Source organism: Rutilus rutilus, assembly GCF_951802725.1.
Source record: "Rutilus rutilus genome assembly, chromosome: 9".
In the NCBI taxonomy this organism is placed as follows: domain Eukaryota; kingdom Metazoa; phylum Chordata; class Actinopteri; order Cypriniformes; family Leuciscidae; genus Rutilus; species Rutilus rutilus.
Window position 1 is genome coordinate 2,151,769 of NC_140223.1, and position 22,139 is coordinate 2,173,907.

General features: G+C 36.7%; 4 protein-coding genes across 6 annotated transcripts in view; all 4 read right to left on the reverse strand.

Annotated features, from left to right (window-relative positions):
* Positions 1-751, reverse strand: part of eif3k (eukaryotic translation initiation factor 3, subunit K) — a 9,534-nt gene extending 8,783 nt beyond the window's left edge. For 2 of the 3 annotated variants that reach the window (XM_084420136.1, XM_084420138.1), the window contains exon 1: positions 467-668. In XM_084420136.1, coding sequence (XP_084276262.1) covers positions 467-528 — 62 coding nt within the window. In that variant the 5' untranslated portion in view covers positions 529-668. Of the gene's footprint in view, positions 1-466 lie in introns of all 3 variants that reach the window. The other variant, XM_084420137.1, reaches the window with a different exon arrangement.
* Positions 752-1,706: 955 nt separating this feature from the next.
* On the reverse strand, positions 1,707-5,889 carry LOC311297720 (histone H3.3A). The gene is made up of 4 exons (XM_084420140.1): positions 5,764-5,889; positions 4,264-4,413; positions 2,830-2,983; positions 1,707-2,723 (listed from the first exon to the last, which is right to left on the reverse strand). Exons 2-4 carry the CDS (start codon positions 4,389-4,391, stop codon positions 2,595-2,597), a joined length of 411 nt encoding a protein of 136 aa, XP_084276266.1. The 5' UTR covers positions 4,392-4,413; positions 5,764-5,889; the 3' UTR covers positions 1,707-2,594.
* Positions 5,890-7,504: 1,615 nt separating this feature from the next.
* On the reverse strand, positions 7,505-10,623 carry LOC311297719 (histone H3.3A). Its single transcript, XM_084420139.1, has 4 exons — positions 10,383-10,623; positions 8,770-8,919; positions 8,160-8,313; positions 7,505-8,067 (listed from the first exon to the last, which is right to left on the reverse strand). Exons 2-4 carry the CDS (start codon positions 8,895-8,897, stop codon positions 7,939-7,941), a joined length of 411 nt encoding a protein of 136 aa, XP_084276265.1. The 5' UTR covers positions 8,898-8,919; positions 10,383-10,623; the 3' UTR covers positions 7,505-7,938.
* A 727-nt stretch (positions 10,624-11,350) lies between these two features.
* On the reverse strand, positions 11,351-20,289 carry LOC311297707 (delta(14)-sterol reductase TM7SF2). The gene is made up of 11 exons (XM_084420123.1): positions 20,149-20,289; positions 19,974-20,070; positions 19,234-19,415; positions 19,103-19,157; positions 17,790-17,987; positions 16,313-16,416; positions 16,120-16,239; positions 14,665-14,833; positions 14,422-14,502; positions 12,961-13,083; positions 11,351-11,717 (listed from the first exon to the last, which is right to left on the reverse strand). The coding sequence occupies exons 1-11, from the start codon at positions 20,197-20,199 to the stop codon at positions 11,557-11,559; spliced, it is 1,341 nt and encodes a 446-aa protein (XP_084276249.1). The 5' UTR covers positions 20,200-20,289; the 3' UTR covers positions 11,351-11,556.
* Between the last annotated feature and the right edge of the window lie 1,850 nt (positions 20,290-22,139).

Below are 22,139 nucleotides of genomic sequence, written 5' to 3' on the forward strand. Positions count from 1 at the left end.
ATGATATTCAGCTACAATTAAATGTTTTAAGACAAAATGTGAATGATATTCAAGTTTTTTCCCCCTGTATTGAAATCGATAATAATCTAAATCTTTAAAATTCAAACGATACTGGAAACACAGCGAGACCAGCCTAAGCTACTTGTCTGGTTTAAGCTGGTTTTGACACTTATTTATCTGAACAAGGCTGGTTTCAGCTGGTCTACCAGTTTGACCAGTTAAGATAGCCTGTTTAGGTAAAACTTAAGTTTTAAAACCCCTAAAACCAGCTTAAACCAGACGACTAGATTGGGCTGGTCTCGCTGTTAGCAGTGTAAGAATGAGCTTTACTTCATTGTGTTTACAAGTCACACAAGCACCTACTTTCTATTAATCAATTCTGTTTTACGTTTAGTGTGTTGACAGGCTCTGCTGTGTTTTATTTACTGTTATTAATAATCATCAACAATAAAGCGATCATCTTTACCTGTCGATTCCCCGCAGAAGTTTGCCGACGTTCGCTCTCATCTGCTCGAATGTCGTGGCCATGATTCCAGATCCGAGTGTTTATTCGCTTATAAATATATATATTTTTTCTTATTATTATTATAGCGTTTTATATATATATATTTTCCTTTATTTTCCAGACACTCGGATCCTCACGAGCGACACAGCGGCGTGTGCGAGCGGCAGAGACCGACGTCATCGGGCGCGCGACAGTCACGTGACCCAGCCAGGAGAGAGAGCGCGCGGCTTCTGAGAGCGCCGCCGTGCGCGTGGACGGAGTCATTGCATTCAAATGCACGTCGAACAAACGAGAAACAATTAATAATTGACAAGAGATGCATCATTCTGTATCAGTGTGTCGGTAATTAAATACACCGTTTATGAGGGTGTACGTTTAATCATATCATAAAACACACCCTGAGCCTTATTTATTATACATTCAATGCTCATATTTCAATGCAGATGCTTCCATTTAATAGTTCAGCTGAATAATTACAACAAATAACTGGACTCTTATGAAATACAGGCCCAGAATGAAGGTTTTGCCTCCACATTTTGCTTAAATTTGTTTAGTCTCGAACCCTATTCCAAATATGTGTGTGATTACATGTAATCTGGATTATATATAATAATATAACATAATCAGATTCCAAAAATGAAGCACTTGTAATTAGCCTACATAATATTACCTTTTAAAATACTGATTTTAAAATAATTTATGTTAATTAACGCATTAACTAATTAAAATACTCATTGTTGATGTTAATTAATGCATGAACTAATGTTCCTCAGCCATAATAAAACAAATGACACACATATCAAGGGAAACAGAAATGCAAGGAAACTTTTTTCATATATTTATCGGTTTGGATGAACAAGCTTTAGTTTTTTTTTTTACTATTTTCTTTTCTTACTATCTTGTTATTATTATTATTAATATTATTATTGTTTTGTTTTTTTCTAGTATTAATTTTATTCTTTTGTTATTTGTTGTGTGGATCCTTTTATTAACAATATATATATATATGAAGGTTATATAAGTATATGTAAATGTTTTGTAATTGTATGTTATATTTTGTTTATCTAGAAAATTTTAATAAAGTGAGAAAAAAGAAAGAAAAAGAAACTCAACAAATGATTATTATTAAAATTAAACAAGCAGAATCTGATTTTTAATTGTAACATCGTCAGCACAATAAAAGACAACCCGCAAGAAGAAGTGTGTGACATCCATTTATTACGCAATCAGAGAAATTTCAAATTACAAAGATCAGTTTATTTAAAGACCTGCATGTTCTGTAGTCGAACCGGGAAATTCAGGATTAAATGATAATGTTTCCACGTTTGCCTGAGGAATCCTGTGACGGGATGAGAGTAGAAAACTGACGGGAATATATATATATGTGTGTGTGTGTGTGTGTGTGTGTTCTGCTCAAATCAAGGTGTTCCTATCAAAAGCCCCTGGGAAACACAGACGGATACATTAATATTATTATTATTATTATTATTATTAATATTCCCGGAGCAGAATCACAGAGTTTGCCTTGAGAAAAATAATGATGATTCGTGATGTAAAAATGTCTGTATAAGAATCTTGAAAAATACGCTCTAGATCTAGGAAACAAGCTTATATGAATGCATTAAAAAAAGAAAAAAAAAAAGACACACTTTATAATATTGCAATAATAAACATTTGCTGGAGACGAGATGCTCGGATTTGTATAGAAATGCCCGTGCTGATCGAGCGCACACACACACACACACACCACACACATGCTCAGGATGGGCGGAGCAGGGAATTCTGGGAAGGGTCAGGGCTTGTTCTAGCACCCTGCATGAGAGGCCCTGACACCCTGAACGCAGACATCAGCCCTGACCGCTTCACTCACGTGTGTGTGTGTGTGTGTGAGGCGCATCAGTCACCGGCTGGTACATGCAAACAGGAAGTACCCTAATAGTCTGTTGCCATTAAACAGAGAGACAACCACGTACATCTACGCCACCATACGCTAAAACTACACACAAACAGAGAGAGAGGGAGAGAGAGAGAGAGAGAGAGAGAGAGAGAGAGAGAGAGAGAGAGAGAGAGAGAGAGAGTGTGTGTGTGTTTAGGCTCGTTCTCCACGGATGCGGCGTGCCAGCTGGATGTCTTTGGGCATGATGGTCACACGCTTGGCATGGATGGCACACAGGTTAGTGTCCTCAAACAGACCCACCAGATACGCCTCGCTGGCCTCCTGCAAACACACACACACACACACACACACACACACGAGTCACATGACCTGTCTTGTGTTCAGTAATTCTGAATGGATCTGTGTGCTGTAGTGTGTGACCTCTGACCTGCAGCGCTCCGATGGCGGCGCTCTGGAAGCGTAAGTCGGTCTTGAAGTCCTGCGCGATCTCTCGCACCAGACGCTGGAAGGGGAGTTTGCGGATCAGCAGCTCCGTCGACTTCTGGTAGCGGCGGATCTCGCGCAGAGCCACGGTCCCGGGCCTGAGGGACACACAGACGTTAGCTTTAGCTGTTAGCAGCATCAGACGACACCGAGATGATAGCGTTAGCGGCGTCAGATGACACAGAGCCGTTAGCGTTAACGGCGTCAGGCGACACAGAGACGTTAGCTTTAGCCGTTAGCAGCAGTCAGATGACACAGAGACGTTAGCGTTAGCGGCGTCAGGCGACACAGAGACGTTAGCTTTAGCCGTTAGCAGCGTTCAGACGACACAGAGACGTTAGCGGCACGTTAGCGCTGTCGCAGTGAATTAATTTTGATTTTGAGTGGCTCGATATGCGGTATTATCGCCATTTATTTATTTAATTATTTACTTATTTATATATAAATAATTATGTTGTGGTCAGCAGGCACGAAAACGAGGACATAAGTAACCAATAAAACCGAAACGTTGAAACAGGAAGTGAAGTAAACAAAGAATGTCAAAATAAAGGTCCATATAACAGAACATAAACCTGACAATAAGCTCGTTAGGCTATGGTTATACGTATAACAGTTAGTTGTGATCCTCGAATCTGACTGGACGAGAGGCTTTCTGCTGACTCACCAGTATTAGCATTGCTCGTCTCTGCGCACAGGCAGGCTGTCACTCAGTGCAGTTACACTGTTACGCCACTAGGTGACGGCCACTAGGTTGAGTGAGTTATTCAACCGTTCATTTGAACGAAAAACGCTGATTCATTCAAAGATTGATGTAATGAACTTTAACTTTGAGCTCCACGTTACAAGGCTCAGCTGACCAGAAATGCTCATTTAAAAGCGAAAGTAAAATGCGCGCGTCCGCACAGGCACTCATAACGGTGCGGAGCCGAGCGAGCGCTTCTCCAGAGTAGTGAACTGAAACACTTGTTCTTCTCTGTGCGCCTGTGGACACGTGCAGCCGTGCGCATTTTAGTTTCACTTTCAAATTAGCACCAATTCGGGGGCGGATTGCTTGAATGGTGAGTTCATTAGGCTATTATTCTTAGTGGAAAACACAACAACAAAACAGTACAATGACAAATTTGCTTAAATAGGCGCTTTTAGATTTCGCTTTGACACCAAATACTCCTCCATCTTGTCAGTCAGCTCCTCGCTCTGGAGATTAATGACGTCTGACTCTGTGCCGCGACTCTCGGTTTACTAAGCAGACACGTTCAGTTTTTAATTATAGTGTCTATTCTCTAACTGAACTAAATGATTTTATAGCGGTGGGCAAGTGTTGCTTCTGAACACCGTCAACACCGACGGTCGCAGCCAGCCTACGCCAGCCCTCGCTCACCTGTAGCGATGGGGCTTCTTCACTCCGCCAGTGGACGGGGCGCTCTTACGGGCCGCTTTAGTCGCCAGCTGCTTACGAGGAGCTTTTCCTCCAGTCGACTTACGCGCGGTTTGCTTCGTACGGGCCATCCTGACACACACTCACCTGAACCTGAAGAACAAACAGACAAGATGATGATGATGAGGACAGTCACATGACACTAAGGTACTTCAAAGAATATCTCATAATCATGTTATACTAATACACAATCACAAAAGTGGCCATTAATGATAATAATAATAATATAGAAATATATAGAAATTTTTAATAAATGTATATTATTTATTTAAAAATAGTTTCATTATTTTTTGTTTTAATCTTTTTTTACATTTATTTTCATGAATGTATTTATAAACCAATTTTTTTTAATAAAAATGTATTTAAGTAATTGTTTTTATTACGTATCCATTTAATTTTAGTTTTAGTCTTTTAGTTTATTTTAATCAAATGTATTCATTTCAATCAATTTCTATTATTTATATAAATTGTATTTATTTAAATTATTTTTTTATTAATTTGTTTATCATTGTTTTTATTTAAATCAATTTTTATAACTTAAATCAATTTGTATTATTTATTTGTTTTAATCATTTTTAATGTATTTATTTAAATTATTTTTAAAATGTATTTATTCAAATCAAGTTTTATTTCTTTATTTGAATAATTTTTTATTTTAATCAAATATTTTGATTATTAATTAATCAATTTCATTATTTTATTTAAGTCATTTTTATTATTTATTTTTAAACTAGTTTACTTGTCAACTTGTATTATTTATTTTTATAAATTTTATAATTAATTATTTGATTTTTTTTAAACACTTTTTCAAAGAGCATGTCATACTAATCATAAAAGTGACCGTTAATAATGATAAACAACAATATTTCTGAAGTCGTAAATCTATTATAAACGTTTGCGTATAGAGTTTGAACTCCTGCAGGTGCTTAAAACAACAACAAGCTCATCATGTCAATCATGTCTCAAAGGTCAGCCTCGTAGACTTAATATTCATGAGCCGACCAATCAGAGCACAGGAGATAAGCCAGACGGTTGGCGTTAGCCACGCCCCTCAACTGTGAACATCATGGCGCCTGTTTGATACGAACCGTAAACTGAGCGAGAAAAGACACGAACTAACGACAAAACTTCGACAATTTCACTGGGAACCTCACCACTGTTCTCGCCAATTACTCTCGGACGACAAAGAAAACACCCTAGGGATGCATTAGCGGACGTTTAAAGCAGGAATGGAGGCGTTTATGTGGATTTTCTGCGTTTGTGAAATATCAGTTTATTTTGGCTGGATTTTGAGGCTCGCGCGACTGAAGCGCTTCTGTATTTCTCTGATATAAACACGGACGCGGTCAAATTCACTCGAAATACCACAAAACGCTATTTATTCTGCCTAAAATAACAATTAAATATCACACATTTATATTCACACGGACCTTATTGTCTTACCTTAGTGGAAATTGTGTTTAAAGAGTGTTTAGAGTTGAGCTTCAGTGTTATTTACCGTCTCTCGCGCACAATGGCAGCGGAAATGCGCCAATCAGCGGCTCCCACAATGCATCGCGCTGGAGCCTCTCCACTGGTGTGTTCCTAAATTCATCTGTTTAAATCACTATAGCGATCCGCAGTGCACAGACTATACTATTAACATGCCTGATGTCAGACATATGATCAATGCAACCAAGAGACCAGATGATGGTGGTGGAATCAGATGTTTAGCTCACCCCATATATGATCATCCTTGTGCGATTAACCCCCATTTTCATGCGTAATTTATACTGTGAAAAATTATAAATTATTTTTATAAATGTGTAAAATATTATTTGGATAATTATATATAATTTACATTACGTTTTTACTAGTACTGCTGGATTTATTTTATTTTTTTGACAATGTTTATTGTTTTTTAAATTAACTTTAAAAAATGTTATACATATTTTTATAAATATGTATTTATTTATATGTATTTTTATTATTTATTTATCCATTAGTCCGTTAAGTTTTTGAAGTTTATTTGTTTGAATAATGTTTTACATTTAATTTAATGAAACTTATTTAAATCAATTTCTATTATTTATTAAATTAAAGTTTTATTATTTATTTGCTTTAATCCTTTATTTTTATGCAATTAATTTAAATCAATTTCTATTATTTATTTTAATCATTTTTTATTTTTTAATCAAATATTTTTCAATCAAATGTTATTTATTTGTATAAAATGTATTTATATAATTTTTATTTATTTTAATCAGATATATAAGCCAATTGTTATTATAGTTTTATTTAAATACTTTTTTATGTGTTTTTTATTTGTATTGATGCTATTTTATTCATTTTAATTATTAATTTTTTTTTTAAATTTACCATTAAAATGTGTTTATTTAAATCAAGTTTTATTATTTATTTGTTTTAATATTTATTATTTACTTTTCATCAGTTTATTATTTTTTTTTAGAAATATGATTTATTAATTTGTCTGTTTTTATTATTTTATTTAAATAATTTATGCTGTCATTTTTTCATAGTTTTTCTCTGAACTTTTTCACAGACCCTAGTTTTTGTAATTTATTTATTCAAATCAAGTTTTATTTATTTATTTGACTATTGTTTTATTTTAATCAAATATTTTGATTATTAATTAATTTCATTCTTTTATTTGTCATTTTTATTATTTATTTTTAAACTAGTTCACTTGCGTCAATTTGTATTATTTATGCATTTACTTAATAATTTAATCATTTTCATAAATTTTAGTTTAATTTTATTAATTATGTTTTTTTTTTACTTTTTCATACTAATACACAATCATAAAAATGACCGTTAATAATAAAATACAAATATTTCTGATGTCGTAATTCTATTATAAACGTTATTACTTTTATAAATTTTTATTATTTGTTTATAATTTTTTTAAAATTATTTTATTAAAATAATTTATTAATTTTTTATGTTGTCATTTTTTTTTACACAGTTTTTCTCTGAACTTTAGATTGTAACTGAAATGTTGCTTGAGTGAAGAAAACATATTAAGCCTATGGAACAATGAACAATAACACATTATCATGAGATATGACTACATAATGTCTGACACACAGAAACTGGATATTGTTTCATTACAGAAATGACATCCATAACATTTTTACCTGAGAAAATGTTATTGGAGGTGAAAAGCTTGAATAAAACGAAGGTCTTATAACAGTTCAACACCAGTTTATTATCTGTGTAGTACAAAGATTTGCCTCTTAGACGTACAAAAACAAAGCAAACACAATCGATCACCTCGTGATAAACATGAAAGGGTGTAGAAAAACCTGAGTGAGTGTCTGCCTAAACAACTCATGAAGAAGCACATCACATGGTATAAAATAGCTACAGTCTTCTGCTACATATGCTCATTAATAACACAAGATTGTGTGTGTGTGAGGAGGATGACTGGGACACGATCAATCCCAGAATGCATCACTGGAATCACACATGAAAGAAAATCATTAGCACCCAAAACGAGTCCTGGACCGACTTTACTCAGACCTGACTTCACGAAACCCAGTGATTTAGTGCCTCGAGTCCTTCAGTCAGAGCCACACACACACACACACACACACAAACACACACAGAGATGAAGGTTTAGGCTCGTTCTCCACGGATGCGGCGTGCCAGCTGGATGTCTTTGGGCATGATGGTCACGCGCTTGGCATGGATGGCACACAGGTTAGTGTCCTCAAACAGACCCACCAGATACGCCTCGCTGGCCTCCTGCAAACACACACACACACATGAGTCACATGACCTGTCTTGTGTTCAGTAATTCTGAATGGGTCTGTGTGCTGTAGTGTGTGACCTCTGACCTGCAGCGCTCCGATGGCGGCGCTCTGGAAGCGTAAGTCGGTCTTGAAGTCCTGCGCGATCTCTCGCACCAGACGCTGGAAGGGGAGTTTGCGGATCAGCAGCTCCGTCGACTTCTGGTAGCGGCGGATCTCGCGCAGAGCCACGGTCCCGGGCCTGAGGGACACACAGAGACGTCAGACGACACAGAGGCGTTAGCTGTTAGCAGCGTCAGATGACACAGAGACGTTAGCATTAGCCATTAGCAGCGTCAGACGACACAAAGATGTTAGCTTTAGCCATTAGCAGCGTCAGACAATACAAAGGCATTAGCATTAATGGCGTCAGACGACACAGAGACGTTAGCTTTAGCCGTTAGCGGCGGTCAGACGACACACAGTGCCGTTAGCGTTAGCTGTAAGTGACATCAGACGACACAGAGCCGCTAGCGGCGTCAGATGACACAGAGCCATTAGTCTCTGACGACACAGAGCCGTTAGCGGTGTTAGACGACACAGTGCTGTTAGCGTTAGCGGCGGTCAGACGACACAGAGCCGCTAGCGGCATCAGACGACAGAGCCGTTAGCCATTAGTCTCTGACAACACAGAGCCATGTGTGTGTGGCGTCCTCACCTGTAGCGATGGGGCTTCTTCACTCCGCCGGTGGACGGGGCGCTCTTACGGGCCGCTTTAGTCGCCAGCTGCTTACGAGGAGCTTTTCCTCCAGTCGACTTACGCGCGGTTTGCTTCGTACGGGCCATCCTGACACACACTCACCTGAACCTGAAGAACAAACAAACTAGATGATGATGATGATGAGGACAGTCACATGACACTAAGAATATCCAGCAGGTCTACTATTTGATTTTGCATGGATGCAAAAATGCATTCAACAAGATGTGATAACACTTTACAATAAGGTTCATTAGTTAACATGAGCTAAGAATGAACAATACTTCTCCAGCATTTATTAATCTTAGTTCATATTCATTTCAACATTTACTAATACGTTATTACAATCAAAGGTTGTATTTGTTAACATTAGTTAATGCACTGTGAACTAACATGTTAATCAAATGATGAACAGCTGGATTTTTATTAACTAACATTAACAAAGATTAATAAATACTGTAACACATGTATTGCTCATTGTTTGTTCATGTTAGTTAATACATTAATTAATGTTAACTAATGAACGTTATTGTAAAGTGTTACCCAAGATGTTTAAATAGTCAATATGCAATATTTACATCACAAAACTACACTTCACAGTAGATGTTAACTATTTGACTAGCAAAATCTGATGAACATTCCCATTAAGATGCTCTCTTGCACTTTTAAATACATAATAAGACGATATTTTTGAAGTGTAGATATAAAAAAAAATTACACAACAAAAACATGTTTAAAGAGTAAAATACGATGAGTTAATAGTACAACATGATAAATAACAACATCTTTACATACATTAGACTTAAATGTAAAAGTTTAGCGTACAAATATTGCATTTCTAATAATAAGTATTATTGTAATTATATATTTGTATGATTAATATTATTATTATTTCTAAAAGAGTTTAAGTATGCAAAACTAAATATATAAAGGCTTTTTCGTGTTATTTTGGCAAAGTACGTTGAAAAAATAATTAACAGAATTAAAATAAAACTGGTCTGACTCTCGATTATTATGTCAATCATCACACTAGTAGTCAGAGGAGTTTCACGGGGTTTCCCGTGGTTTTACTGTGACACCCATCAATCAACATGTTCTCTGCCAATAAACGCGAGCTACAGGCCAAGGGGGCGTGGCTTCAGTCACTCCGCACCAATCAACGCTCAGTGTGCAAATCTAGCCCCGCCCCCTGAGCGGATGACATAATGGCTGCTAGAAATGTGAGAGAATAGATAAAACAAACGGCAGTTTATCGAGCGAAGCACAACAAACAAACGACACGATTTCCAGCGTATAACAACTACATTGATCGCGTTTAACGGCGTACAGCGGTAGCGCACACGGTCAGCAGGTGCTTTTATAAAACCACCGCGAGCAAAAGTGTGGGAATGAGTTTAAATCATCGAAGGAAAGCGACAGAGATGAGAGTGAGCGCGCGACGCGTTTGTCTTACTTCAGATCGAGACCGTTTTATAGCGGTTTTCCCACACGATACTCAGACCGTTTATAAACGTGATGGATTCCCGTCGTCGTTAAACGGGCCGGTGTGAAGTGTGTACCGGGCGAGGACTCACCTGTCGCCGGGTGTTTGAGAGGTTTTGTCGCGCCACCGAGGGTTTTTGCTGCTTGAATAGAGTTTGAGGTGAAATGGCAGTTAGTTTCCCATCATACACCGCGGCAAGCGCGCTTCATCACACTAATCTTCCTTTCTTCATAATAGTGTTAAAGCACAGTTTTAAAAGCAGTTTTTACTACGTTAAATAGACTATTCTCGTATCGTTTTGGTCAATGTACTACTGTAAAAGCAGATGATCTGAGAATGACACGCAAAAGCAACACAGTAATATTTTTTTGGTAAAAATGACTAAAAGTCATAATTATGACATACTAAATTTAAATAATTAAATTAAAAATTCGAAACTAAATTCTTACTTAGAATGTCGTACAGTCGTAGTGACAAAAAGTCGAAATAATGCCAACAATTTTTTTTTTATGTTTAATTAAAGGGCCAGTTCAAAATAAAAATTTGAAAATTATCACATCTTTTACTCAAGTTGTTACAAACCTGTATGAATTTCTGTCTTCTGCTAAACACAAAAGAAGATATTTTGAAGAATATGGAAAAACTAAAAAGTATTTTTTTCTCCATACTATGGAAGTCCATTGAGCCCCACAACTGTTTGCTTACAAACATTATTCAACATATCTTCTTTTGTGTTCAGCAGAACAAAGACATGTATACAGGTGTGTAATAACTTGAGGTTGAAGAAATGTTGACAGAATTTAACATTTTTGAGTGAACTATCCCTTTAAAAAAGTAAATTATAACAAAAAGTTGAAATTATGACAGAACATCATAATTGGAAAAAAAAAGTAAAGGCACCTAATATAAAGTTGAACCAAAGTTACCAAATTACATATTTAAATGTTTTTTCCTCGAAAAAAAATACTTGACGATCACACGTTGTATATTAGTTGTTGTCATTTAGTATGCGCGGTTCTATGAATATGCAAATGAGCCCCGCCTCCACTCACTCACTCAGCACCTTAACGTTTTTTTATACAGCGAATCCACCCTGTAATACTTTCATGTCAATCAGGAAATAAAACATCACATGACATGGTCTGGATTTACATGTTCAAAAATCATTGGATTTACACAGCTAAGAATAACAACACAACAAAAGAGCCATGCTTTTATACAAGTTTATGTACAAAAGAAGTATCCACAGTATAGATATCAGATCTTCAGTACACATACGGCACCAGTTTATACGGCACTCGGCGACAATACTCTCTCCAGGCGTCGCCGTGTTTCTTCAGACACGAGTCTTCGATCTCATTGGCTCGTTGCCTCAGTAAGTGAAAGCACTGCAGCGCTGGCAAGTACGGCACAATGCTGGAGAACCCTGGAGAACAGACGACAGCGAGAGAGAACTCAGGTTTCTGGAGACTTTATCAAGGTAAAGACTTATTTAAGACCTTTTTAAGATCAAGTAACATAAATGTAAGAATTAAACTGAAGGGATATAATACATCAATATGTTCTCTAAATGTAAATGTTTATGGAAAATACATCTTCCAACAGATATCTGTTACTTTATAATTAATTTTACAAAAAAAAAGAAAGAAAAGAAGAAGCTTGAATCGTTTTGCTCAAAACCACTACAATATGGACATGTATTTTACTGTACCAATTCTGATCAAACTGCAAAAAAGATTGTAAAGATTCCTAAATCAAGGTACATTTACTTCAGATGTAAAATTAATTGAAATGTGAAGTCTTGTTTTCTGTGCAATTTATCAAAATTAAGTTCATGACTTATGCAAGAACAAATATCTACCAATGGGCTCCGAAAAATCCGCTTAATTTAGAAGTTTTGACAGATATTTGTTCACTTAATTTTATTACATTTACTTCGTTTTACATTTGCATCTCAAGGAAATTTATCTTGATTTAAACTTGTTTAGATATTTGTGTTGGAAAACTATGGAAACTTGTTTCCGCCACTGAATAATAAATAAATAATAATAATTGCAACTTTTTATCTCACAATTCTGACTTTTTTTCTCACAATTGTGAGATATAAGGTCGAATTCTGAGAAATAGTCGCAATTGGAAGATATAAAGTCAGAATTGCATGATATAAAGTCGCAATTGTGTATTATAAAGTCAGAATTGTGAGATATAAACTATTCTGAGGTAAAAAAAAAGAAAGAAAAAAAAGATTCCTTAGAATTGGACTTTTAAAATTTTCCTTAGACACAAAATAAAACATTTTAAAAGATAATTGCGACTACATCTCGCAATTCTGACTTTATTTCTCAGAATTGCGAGATATAAAGTAAGAATTGCGAGATATAAACTCGCAATTGGGAGATAAAAAGTTGCAATTATCTTTTAAAATGTTTTATTCTGTGGCGGAAACAAGTTTCCATAGAAAACAGTGCAAAAATACTGAGAAAGTATTCATTTTTTGAATGCATGCAACATTTAATGCCATGATGACTTTATGGATTTAAGACTTTCTGCTCTGATTTAAGACCATTTTAAGGCCTTAATTTGTGGAAGTGCAAATTAAGACTTTTTAAGACCTTTTTAAAGTTTTGCAGAAACCCTGAAACCGATATGAATGAGTTTAATGCTCGTACCGCAGGGGAGACACCAGGCAAACATCATCATAATGTCTCCTAGATAATTAGGGTGTCGGACCCATCCGAACCATCCAGAAACCAGGAGACGTCTTCCTGACGGGCTTGGGATTGTGTGCAGACCTTTGAAAGAGACGTTGAGATCATGCATTTATTTTTATGCATGCGAGAATTTGAGTGAATGTCAAATAAAATCTCAATCTTATGCTTTCTTGGCATGCAATATAGTAAAACTGGACACGTGGAGAAAACAAACCCCATTCACACACGGATCCATGAAAACAACAAAAGAAAACTCTGCATTCTGCTGCCAGGCCAGTAGGTGGCGATGTGACTGTGTAGAAACACTACGTGCCTATAGGCTGAACACGTGCATGCGCTAAAAACAAGCACTTTGAAAACAAAGCACTTCAAAAGTTTACATTTTCAGGCTCCCAAAACGCCATTGTCATGTAAATGAACGGCCACAACACATAAAACGTTTTCAGGGGGGGGGGGGGTGTAGACTTATGCATTTAGGTTATTTCAAGTTCTTTTTTCTCCGAAATGTGTCGCTTTGGTTTTCAGCAGCATTGCATAGGTTGGCATTTTTACTTTAAGACGTGAAAATATGTTTTAATTGTTTACGTCACAAAAAACAGCTGTTTTAAGCCTTCTGGGACTGTTCATGTGTCGCTCAAAAAATGTCCAATATTTGTATTTTATTTTTTTTCAATGAAATTATTTGATTATATCTTATTTTGATAGTAATTTTATTTATTTAATAATTTTGTATTTTTAGGGGATTTTATGGTACTAAGTTATATTTATGCAGTAGTTATAACCAATTTATTAACTTTTTGAGCAAAGACCTGAAAATAAAAAAATCCAACTTATACTGTTATAAATCTTTAATACTTTGGAGCAACAGACTTAAGTTTGGTCTCTTTTTAAAGAAAAATACATTTTAAAAAAGTGAACTTGGAAATAGTTGTACAATTTTACATATATTGTTATGAAAAATGCACAAAAATAAAAAATGTTCATTTTCATATGAAATATATATTTTCCAAAATATTATACATTAACATTATATTTTACTCTAAAATTGTGAGTAAATCAAAGCCATAAATCTAAACAAGTTGTGCTCCAAATTTGAGGTTGATATCTCAAAATATGAGCATTCATTTCCAATGCGCAAACAATACAAGTGTGACTATTTCTCAGGACCGTTTAACCTTTTCAAATAAATTTGTGTGTGTGTGTGTGTGTTTGTTCACACAGCAAGTGCCAAAACCTTTACCAAGTTTCGTACCATTCTGATGAAGTAAAAAAATTCTACAAAACAAAACAAAACGTAAAATGTTTCAGTCAAAAATGAGAGAAGAGCGCCAGAGGCCAGGGGTGTGTAGACTTTGTACATCCACTGTTAAAGCAAGCAGGATCAGAAGATGAAGATGAAGATGAAGATGTTACACACACCAGCGTAGGCCGGGTCGTCTGGATTTCTGCGGAAACCATCTTTCTGCTCGTTGGACAGGTAATAAATCAGGAAGCCAACACCTGTCAATACATTTCATTGAGTATTTAACAACAACTGGATTGTAATCAAGTCTACATGAATAAAATGCTGTTCATAATGTTGCACTCTCATGTTTCTTTCCTAAATGTGAGATCTGCCGGCTGATTGATGAAGATTATAATATTAATAATAGTTATTCTCACCGAACAGCAGGCAGATGGGCACGGCAGACAGGAAGTGGATCTGATTGGGCCTCTGAAGCAGGAAGTAAACAGGAAGACTGGAGAAGAACGGGATCCAGATGAACTCGCCCAAAATCATGATGAACCCGATCGGCTCCTCTGTGAACTCTTTGGTCGTCAGCACAGACCCCTAACCAACCATCAGAAAAAAAAAATCATATAATACAGCAGAATAACTAATAATAACAATATAATAATAACAAATGACATAAAATATGAAAAAAATTGGGATATTGCATAAAATATAGTCCAGTATAGTGGCGTATATAGTGACCAGTATAATCCAGTATAGTGACGGGGACACTATACTGCCAAAAGAGCACCGTCCTTCGGATGAGACGTTAAACCGAGGTCCTGACTCTCTGTGGTCATTAAAAATCCCAGGATGTCCTTCGAAAAAGAGTAGGGGTGTAACCCCGGCATCCTGGCCAAATCTGCCCCTTGGCCTCTGTCCATCATGGCCTCCTAATCATCCTCATATACTGATTGGCTTCATCACTGTCTCCTCTCCACCAGTAAGCTGGTGTGTGGTGGGCGTTCTGGCGCAATATGGCTGCCGTCGCATCATCCAAGTGGATGCTGCACATTGGTGGTGGTTGAGGAGATTCCCCCCTTCCATATGTAAAGCGCTTTGAGGTCTCAGAAAAAGCGCTATATAAATGTAACGAATTATTATTATTATAAAAGAAACCTTGGATGCAGCTCATTTTTATCCAGTAACTACAAAAAAAAAACGTACACGCTCAATTGAGAGAGATCATCCGATAGCAAGTCATGCACGTAAACTACGATTGAAACACATTTACTGAATGAATCCCTCTAAACCTCATGTGACTTTCCCTCAGCGTCAGCTGTGATTGGATAACTGGAGTAACCAGTGGACCAATGGCGTCGCAGCATCTCAAATGTTGGTTTGGTGTTTCTGAAAGTCGAAGTGTGTGATCAGAGTGATTTGGTGTAATTCCCTCCGTAAGCGTCTCACACACGAGTGTGTTCCCGAACACCAGCATCCGAACGCTAGAGAACATGACCGCGTTTACTGTGTTTCGCCTGACGCTCTGAGACACACTCATTTATGATGGAGGGAAAAAGAGCATGATTGCAGAAACTTACAGTTTATTACTGATATTCTGCACCAGGAAGTGATGATTTTGTTCTCTTGAACACATGGGATGGAAACGCTGCTTTATTCACAAATGTTTTATGCCATATCTCAGTTTTGTGCACAAATTCGCAACTCTGGATGGAAACACAGCTAATGTCGTCAACAGTTTCCACATGTACTGTCAGTTTGTTATTCAAACGTTAAGCGAACATTCCATGTTCTCATTCTTCAAACATTATTAACGTTACTTTTGAATTTTCAGAATGATGACCACATTATAAGCCAATAAGAAATCAGTGTGTCCTGCTGACCTCATCGATGAGGAAGTCCAGTATGTAAATGAGATGAAAGACGACCACTAGCAGCAGAGAGAGAGACAGCGAGGTCTTCATCTCTATAGCGGTCAGGAGATAGTTCAGATCCATCATGGCCTGCAGGACAAACACACACTCATCAGTCTCCTCTCTCTCACCGCGTTCAGAAAACTCATGAGCACAAACTCACCCAGCCGATGAATCCGATCCTGACCATGAGGAAGTGTTTGACGTCGATCATGCCCAGACGAGGATCCATATTCTGGCCCAGAATAAACCTCAGCAGGGGATCCGCTGTAAAACACACACACATACACACACATGGCCTCTGAACACACTTTTTTTGGGGGGGGATATAAACGTATTTTATTCAATTCAACAATCAATAGAATGACAGAGAAACAGCTATAATTTATTACTATATTTGAATATTAAATATACACACATGCTGATTAAAAGAGAAAAACGTCCTACACTGCTTATTAAACTGAACATAAAGTCAGTTTCAAAGATATTTCACTACAGCTTCTTCCCTTCATATGTTATTCATAATGATTGACAGCATTTCAGACTCACAACTGAATATGAATTATTAAAGTATGAGCCGTCAATGTATCCGTCCAACGTCTCATGTAAAATTAAGCTAAATTAACATCAAATGTCTGTAAAATGGTGATTTTGATCCATCCAAAATATCTAAAATCATGCATATTCTTTAACCTCTGAACACCCTTGTGAGCAGCGTTGTGTGTAACTCATTACAAGTCATTTGAGTTAGCCGATGTAATCAGATTACTTTTTCAAGTAACTAGGAAAGTAACGCCTTACTTTTTCAATTAACAACAAAATATCTGCGTTACTTTTTCAAATAAGTAACTTTTTCACATTTATTGACTGACAGCTCTCCTGTCCCCGTGTTGAGAGAAATAAAGTGAGGAGGTTGTGTGTGTGTGTGTGTGTGTGTGTGTGTGTGTGTAAACATGATAGTTATTTTAGTTCTAGACTAAATGTGAACATGCATTTACTCATCTCACTTGCACGAAACCTTCAGTATTCCTCAAAATTAATAAAAACAGTAAAATGCAATCTCAGAATTTTACACAAAACTTTAATAATTAGCTATATTAAATTGCACAAATATACTTTATGTATTTAATCTCACTTTATTAACCAATGTTTTGCTGCCGACCTTCAATGATCTAATTCAGCAATACTAATAAGCAAAAATTACTTTAGATTAGATATAGAAATAAAAGTGTTGAACTTCCTTCTCCTGTATCCCATTAGGTTTGTTTGAGCGGCGCCCTCTACTGTACAGAAGTAAATGTGCATTTCCTTCAGCCTGAGGCCTTAACAATTGTCAAAAAGAGAACTTTTTTTTTGTTGTTATTAAAAAACAAACAAGCAAGCCCAGGTGAGAAAAGTAACACAAAAGTAATGTAACACATTACTTTCCATAAAAAGTAACTAAGTAACGCAATTAGTTGCTTTTCTTGGGAGTAACACAATATTGTAACGCATTACTTTTAATAAAAAGTAACGAAGTAACACAATTAGTTACTTTTTTTGGGAGTAACGCAATATTGTAACGCATTACTTTTCAAAGTAACTTTCCCCAACACTGCTTGTGAGTTGAAGTGCACTGGCGTTTAGTGTGTGTGACGCACCTGTGTTGTGGTAGTGCACCTGTGTGGAGGCGTGTGTGTTGATGGGACGCAGGTACAGCGCTAGGCTGAGCAGAAGAGAGACGGCCATGCCAGCGCTGACCAGAGAGAAGATCCGGTCCGTCACGGCACCGGCCCGCAGGACGCCACAGAACCACAGCGCCGATAACAGAGCCGCGCTCAGCAGGAACACATACAGACCTGCAGCAGAACCCTGAGACATGCTCAACTCATCCAGAAACACACACTATATTGCCAAATACGTCAGCCTTTACATGCACATGAACTTTAATGACATCCCATTCCTGACCCATAGGGTTTAATATGGAGTTGGCCCATCCTTTGCATCTATAACAGCCTCAACTCTTCTGGGAAGGCTTTCCACAAGGTTTAGGAGTGTGTTCATGGGAACTTTTGACCATTCTTCTAGAAGCGCATGTGTGAGGTCAGGCACTGATGTTGAACGCCTGGCTCACAGTTTCGCTCTTATTCATCCCGAAGCCGTTCTATCGAGTTGAGGTCAGGACTCTGTGCAGGCCAGTCCAGTTCCTCCACACCAAACTCCTCATCCATGTCTTTATGGACCTTGCTTTGTGCACTGGTGCACAGTCATGCTGGAACAGGAACATCCCCAAACTGTTCCCATAAAGTTGGGAGTATGTATTTGTCCAAAATATCTTTAGCATTAAGAGTTCATTTCACTGGAACTAAGGGGCCAAGCCTGAAACACAACCCCACACCATAATCCCCCCTCCACCAAACTTTACACTTGGCACAATGCAGTCAGACAAGTACCGTTCTCCTGGCAAACGCCAAACCCAAGACAGTGAAGTCAGACAGAGAAGACATCTCCACTGCTCCAGTGTCCAGTGACGGCGTACTTTACACCACTGCATTGCACTTGGTGATGTAAGGCTTGGATATGCAGATGCTCGGCCATGAAAACCCACTCCATGAAGCTCTACGCATGTTCTTGAGCTATTCGTGGCTGAGTTGCTGTTGTTCCCAATTGCTTTCACTTTGTTATAATACCACTAACAGTTGACTGTGGAATATTTAGAAGTGAGGAAATTCTACAAATGGACTTATTGCACAGGTGGAAACCTATCACGGTACCACGCTTGATTCACTGAGCTCCTCAGAGCGACCCATTCTTTCACAGATGTCTGTAGAAGCGTCTGCATGCCTAGGTGCTCGATTTATACAACTGTGGCCATGGAAGGGATTGGAACACCTGAATTCAATGATTTGAAGGGTAAACCAATACTTTTGGCAATATAGTGTATATATGAGGTGATTTGTGTTCAATCTCCTACCGTTGAGTTTGTATTTTAAACGCTTTCCATTACAGCCCATCTTGCCTTCTGTCACCTGCATAGAAGAGGACAAATGAAAATAAATAATGAATAATAGACCACTGGTTTCTGCAGGAAAGCTCGGGTCTCACCTGTCCCACGGGTAGATGATAGAGCGCCCCCTGCAGGACAGTGAACAGCAGAACCACGGACACAGACGTCCAGTCCCAGACGGACCCGCCAGAACCCAGCAGAACCCAGTGAGAGGAGGAGCGACAGCAGTCCAGCAGAGCTATGAGAGAAACACCCAACAACACACACACCAGAGACAGATCTGACACACACACACACACACACACACACACACACACACACACACATTAGTCATTAAAAACATAATTGATAACTAATTGGTAATGCAAATAAGTATCTCTGGATACATTTAATATATTTTAATAGTATAAATCAGAGTATAATGGTTTATGAGCATGCACACTGAAAAAGCAAATGCATGACTTATAAGTAATAATGAAAATAATACAAATGTAACCATAACTGTTCTTATAATGCAGTCTTAATAAATCTTTATAATATATTTATAGAATAGTAATACTTCATAGAAAGTGTTACCATAAAAACTATGGCACTTAATCATTTGTTAACAAACAAGTATTCATTACTTCAATGAGCTCATTATTTCTGCCTTAATTATTATTATTATATTGTTTAAATTAATACATTTGTAGCTAACTGTGATTTTGTATATACATTTCTGAAATACATAACTTAAGACAATTACCTCTGATAACAGATCACTGTAAATTGTAATGTGGACTCAGTAAAGCTGCTTTGAAATGATAAATGTGAATTGAATTGAAAAATGTGAACTTACGGATGTTGTTCCATTTACTGTGGACCTGAACGACACCTTCATCATCATCATCATCATCATCCTTGAGCTTCAGTGTGTGTGATCCGTTCCTGTGCGGCTTCAGGACAGTCAGAAGTGTGTGAATAAATACAGAGCGAATCTGGATTAAACACCGGATTTCATTTCACAAGCTCACCTGATGTTCTTGATCATGAGTCCGTGCATGAATGAACTCGTCCAAAACCATCGTGCCAACTCAAATGTGATCTCTAACACTGCTGTGTTCACCAAAGACGGAGGTTTTTATGCTTCAGCTGTTACTACACACACACACACACACACACACTGCTGACGCAACGAAACACGCAATAGCAGAGAACGTTCAACGGACGGTCGTGTTGAGTTGCACTAACTTCCCTCATTCTGACGGAAAGATCTGATGAAAACCTCAAACACTTGATGAAGCTGCCATGCAAATCCCCAGGAACTCTGGCTAACATTCCTCTGACAAAGTTACGAACGTTTGTTCAAAGTTATCTGGCCTTTAATTGTGTTTGCAAAATGTTAGCGCAAAAACAAAGGAAAAACAACGTTTTATTTCTGAAATATTTTAGTTGGACGTTCCATCTAACGTTTTTTTTTAAATGTTACTAGTTTCAGAACGTTCAGAGAACATTCAAAAGTAACGTTCCCATGATGTGTGGAGAAAATGGAACGTTTCCTTAACGGTCGCATAACGTTTTTAAAACATCGAATGTACACTTTATTGTATTTGAAATATATTCCCTTTTTTAATAGTACATTGCGAATACAGTAACAATTTTTTTACTATCTTTAAATATATTAAAGGTAACTTTTAACACACTTAAACATAATTGTAATTTAGTATTTTTTTTTAAAAAGTGTATTTATTTGCACTTTACTTAAAAATCTATTTTAGGTATATTTTTAACTGTGCTGAAAATGATCATTGTAACAATCCATTGAAAGTATACTTTCAAAATACATTATAGTATACAATATTGTACAACGCTTTAGCTAAGTAATGTTTGTTTATTAATGTGCATTTGTCATTTAAGACAAAGTGTGCAATTTATAGTATTTGGAATAAGCCAAAGGTATTACTGAGCATATTTTTACTCAAATATAATACACTTATGGTGTATTGGTTGTATGTTTCGAAGACACTCGTAATGAATTTGTAATGTTCTCGTAACACAAATAAAGTACACTTTAATATCACTAATCAAGCATGTAATTAGTCCCTGCACACATAAAGTATTGAAGTTGTTCCAATTTAGCACACAAAAGTACACTAAATACACTTAAAGTTATGCTTTACTACACTTTAATTACAACTAAAATATACTTAGTGCAAAATTAGTTGTTCCAAAATAGCACACTTCATATTAACCAATCATTAACACACTTGAAGTATACTTAGCATATTATTTTTCACCAGGGATATCTGGCCTTTAATAATTTTCTCAAAATGTTAGCACAAAAAACAAAGGGGAAAAGCAACGTTTTATTTCTGAAATATTTTAGTTGGAAGTTCCATCTAACGGTTTTTAAACGTTACTTTTTTAGAATGTTGTTTGCATAAAATGGAATGTTCCCATTACGGTCGCTTAGCGTTTTTAAAACACTGGATGTTTCGAATGTTCAGTCAGATAAAAATGTTGCATAACTTTTTGGGAATTTTAGCACTACTTTGGTTAATTAAAAGTGATCATTGGTGTAAGTCATTACAAATAACAATGCAATGCACGAGTATTTGATGTTTTAATAACAGATTCCCATATACAAACTGTATATTGTGATATTGTTGGCCACGTCACCAGACTCAGGCATATAACCGTGTGCTAAATAAAAACACATGCAGTGGAAATTCAATGATTTTAAAGGAAAGCAGTGTGGAGGAATGGATTCTCCAATGAAATCGTCCTTTTTCATACATTGACAAGGCGCTGTCATATGTGGGATACACACACACACTACAATGAGACAAAACATCTGTCAGAACTGAATGCATTTGCAAAAAAAAAAAAAAAAAAAAAGGAATGGATGGTATTATTAAATCAGTATTTTAAAAAATGTACAAACAAAATGTTCCAACATCCACTAATTGGTCCCATTGCATTTCTCAAGTTAACAGCAAAACCAATGACAACGCTACAGTCATAC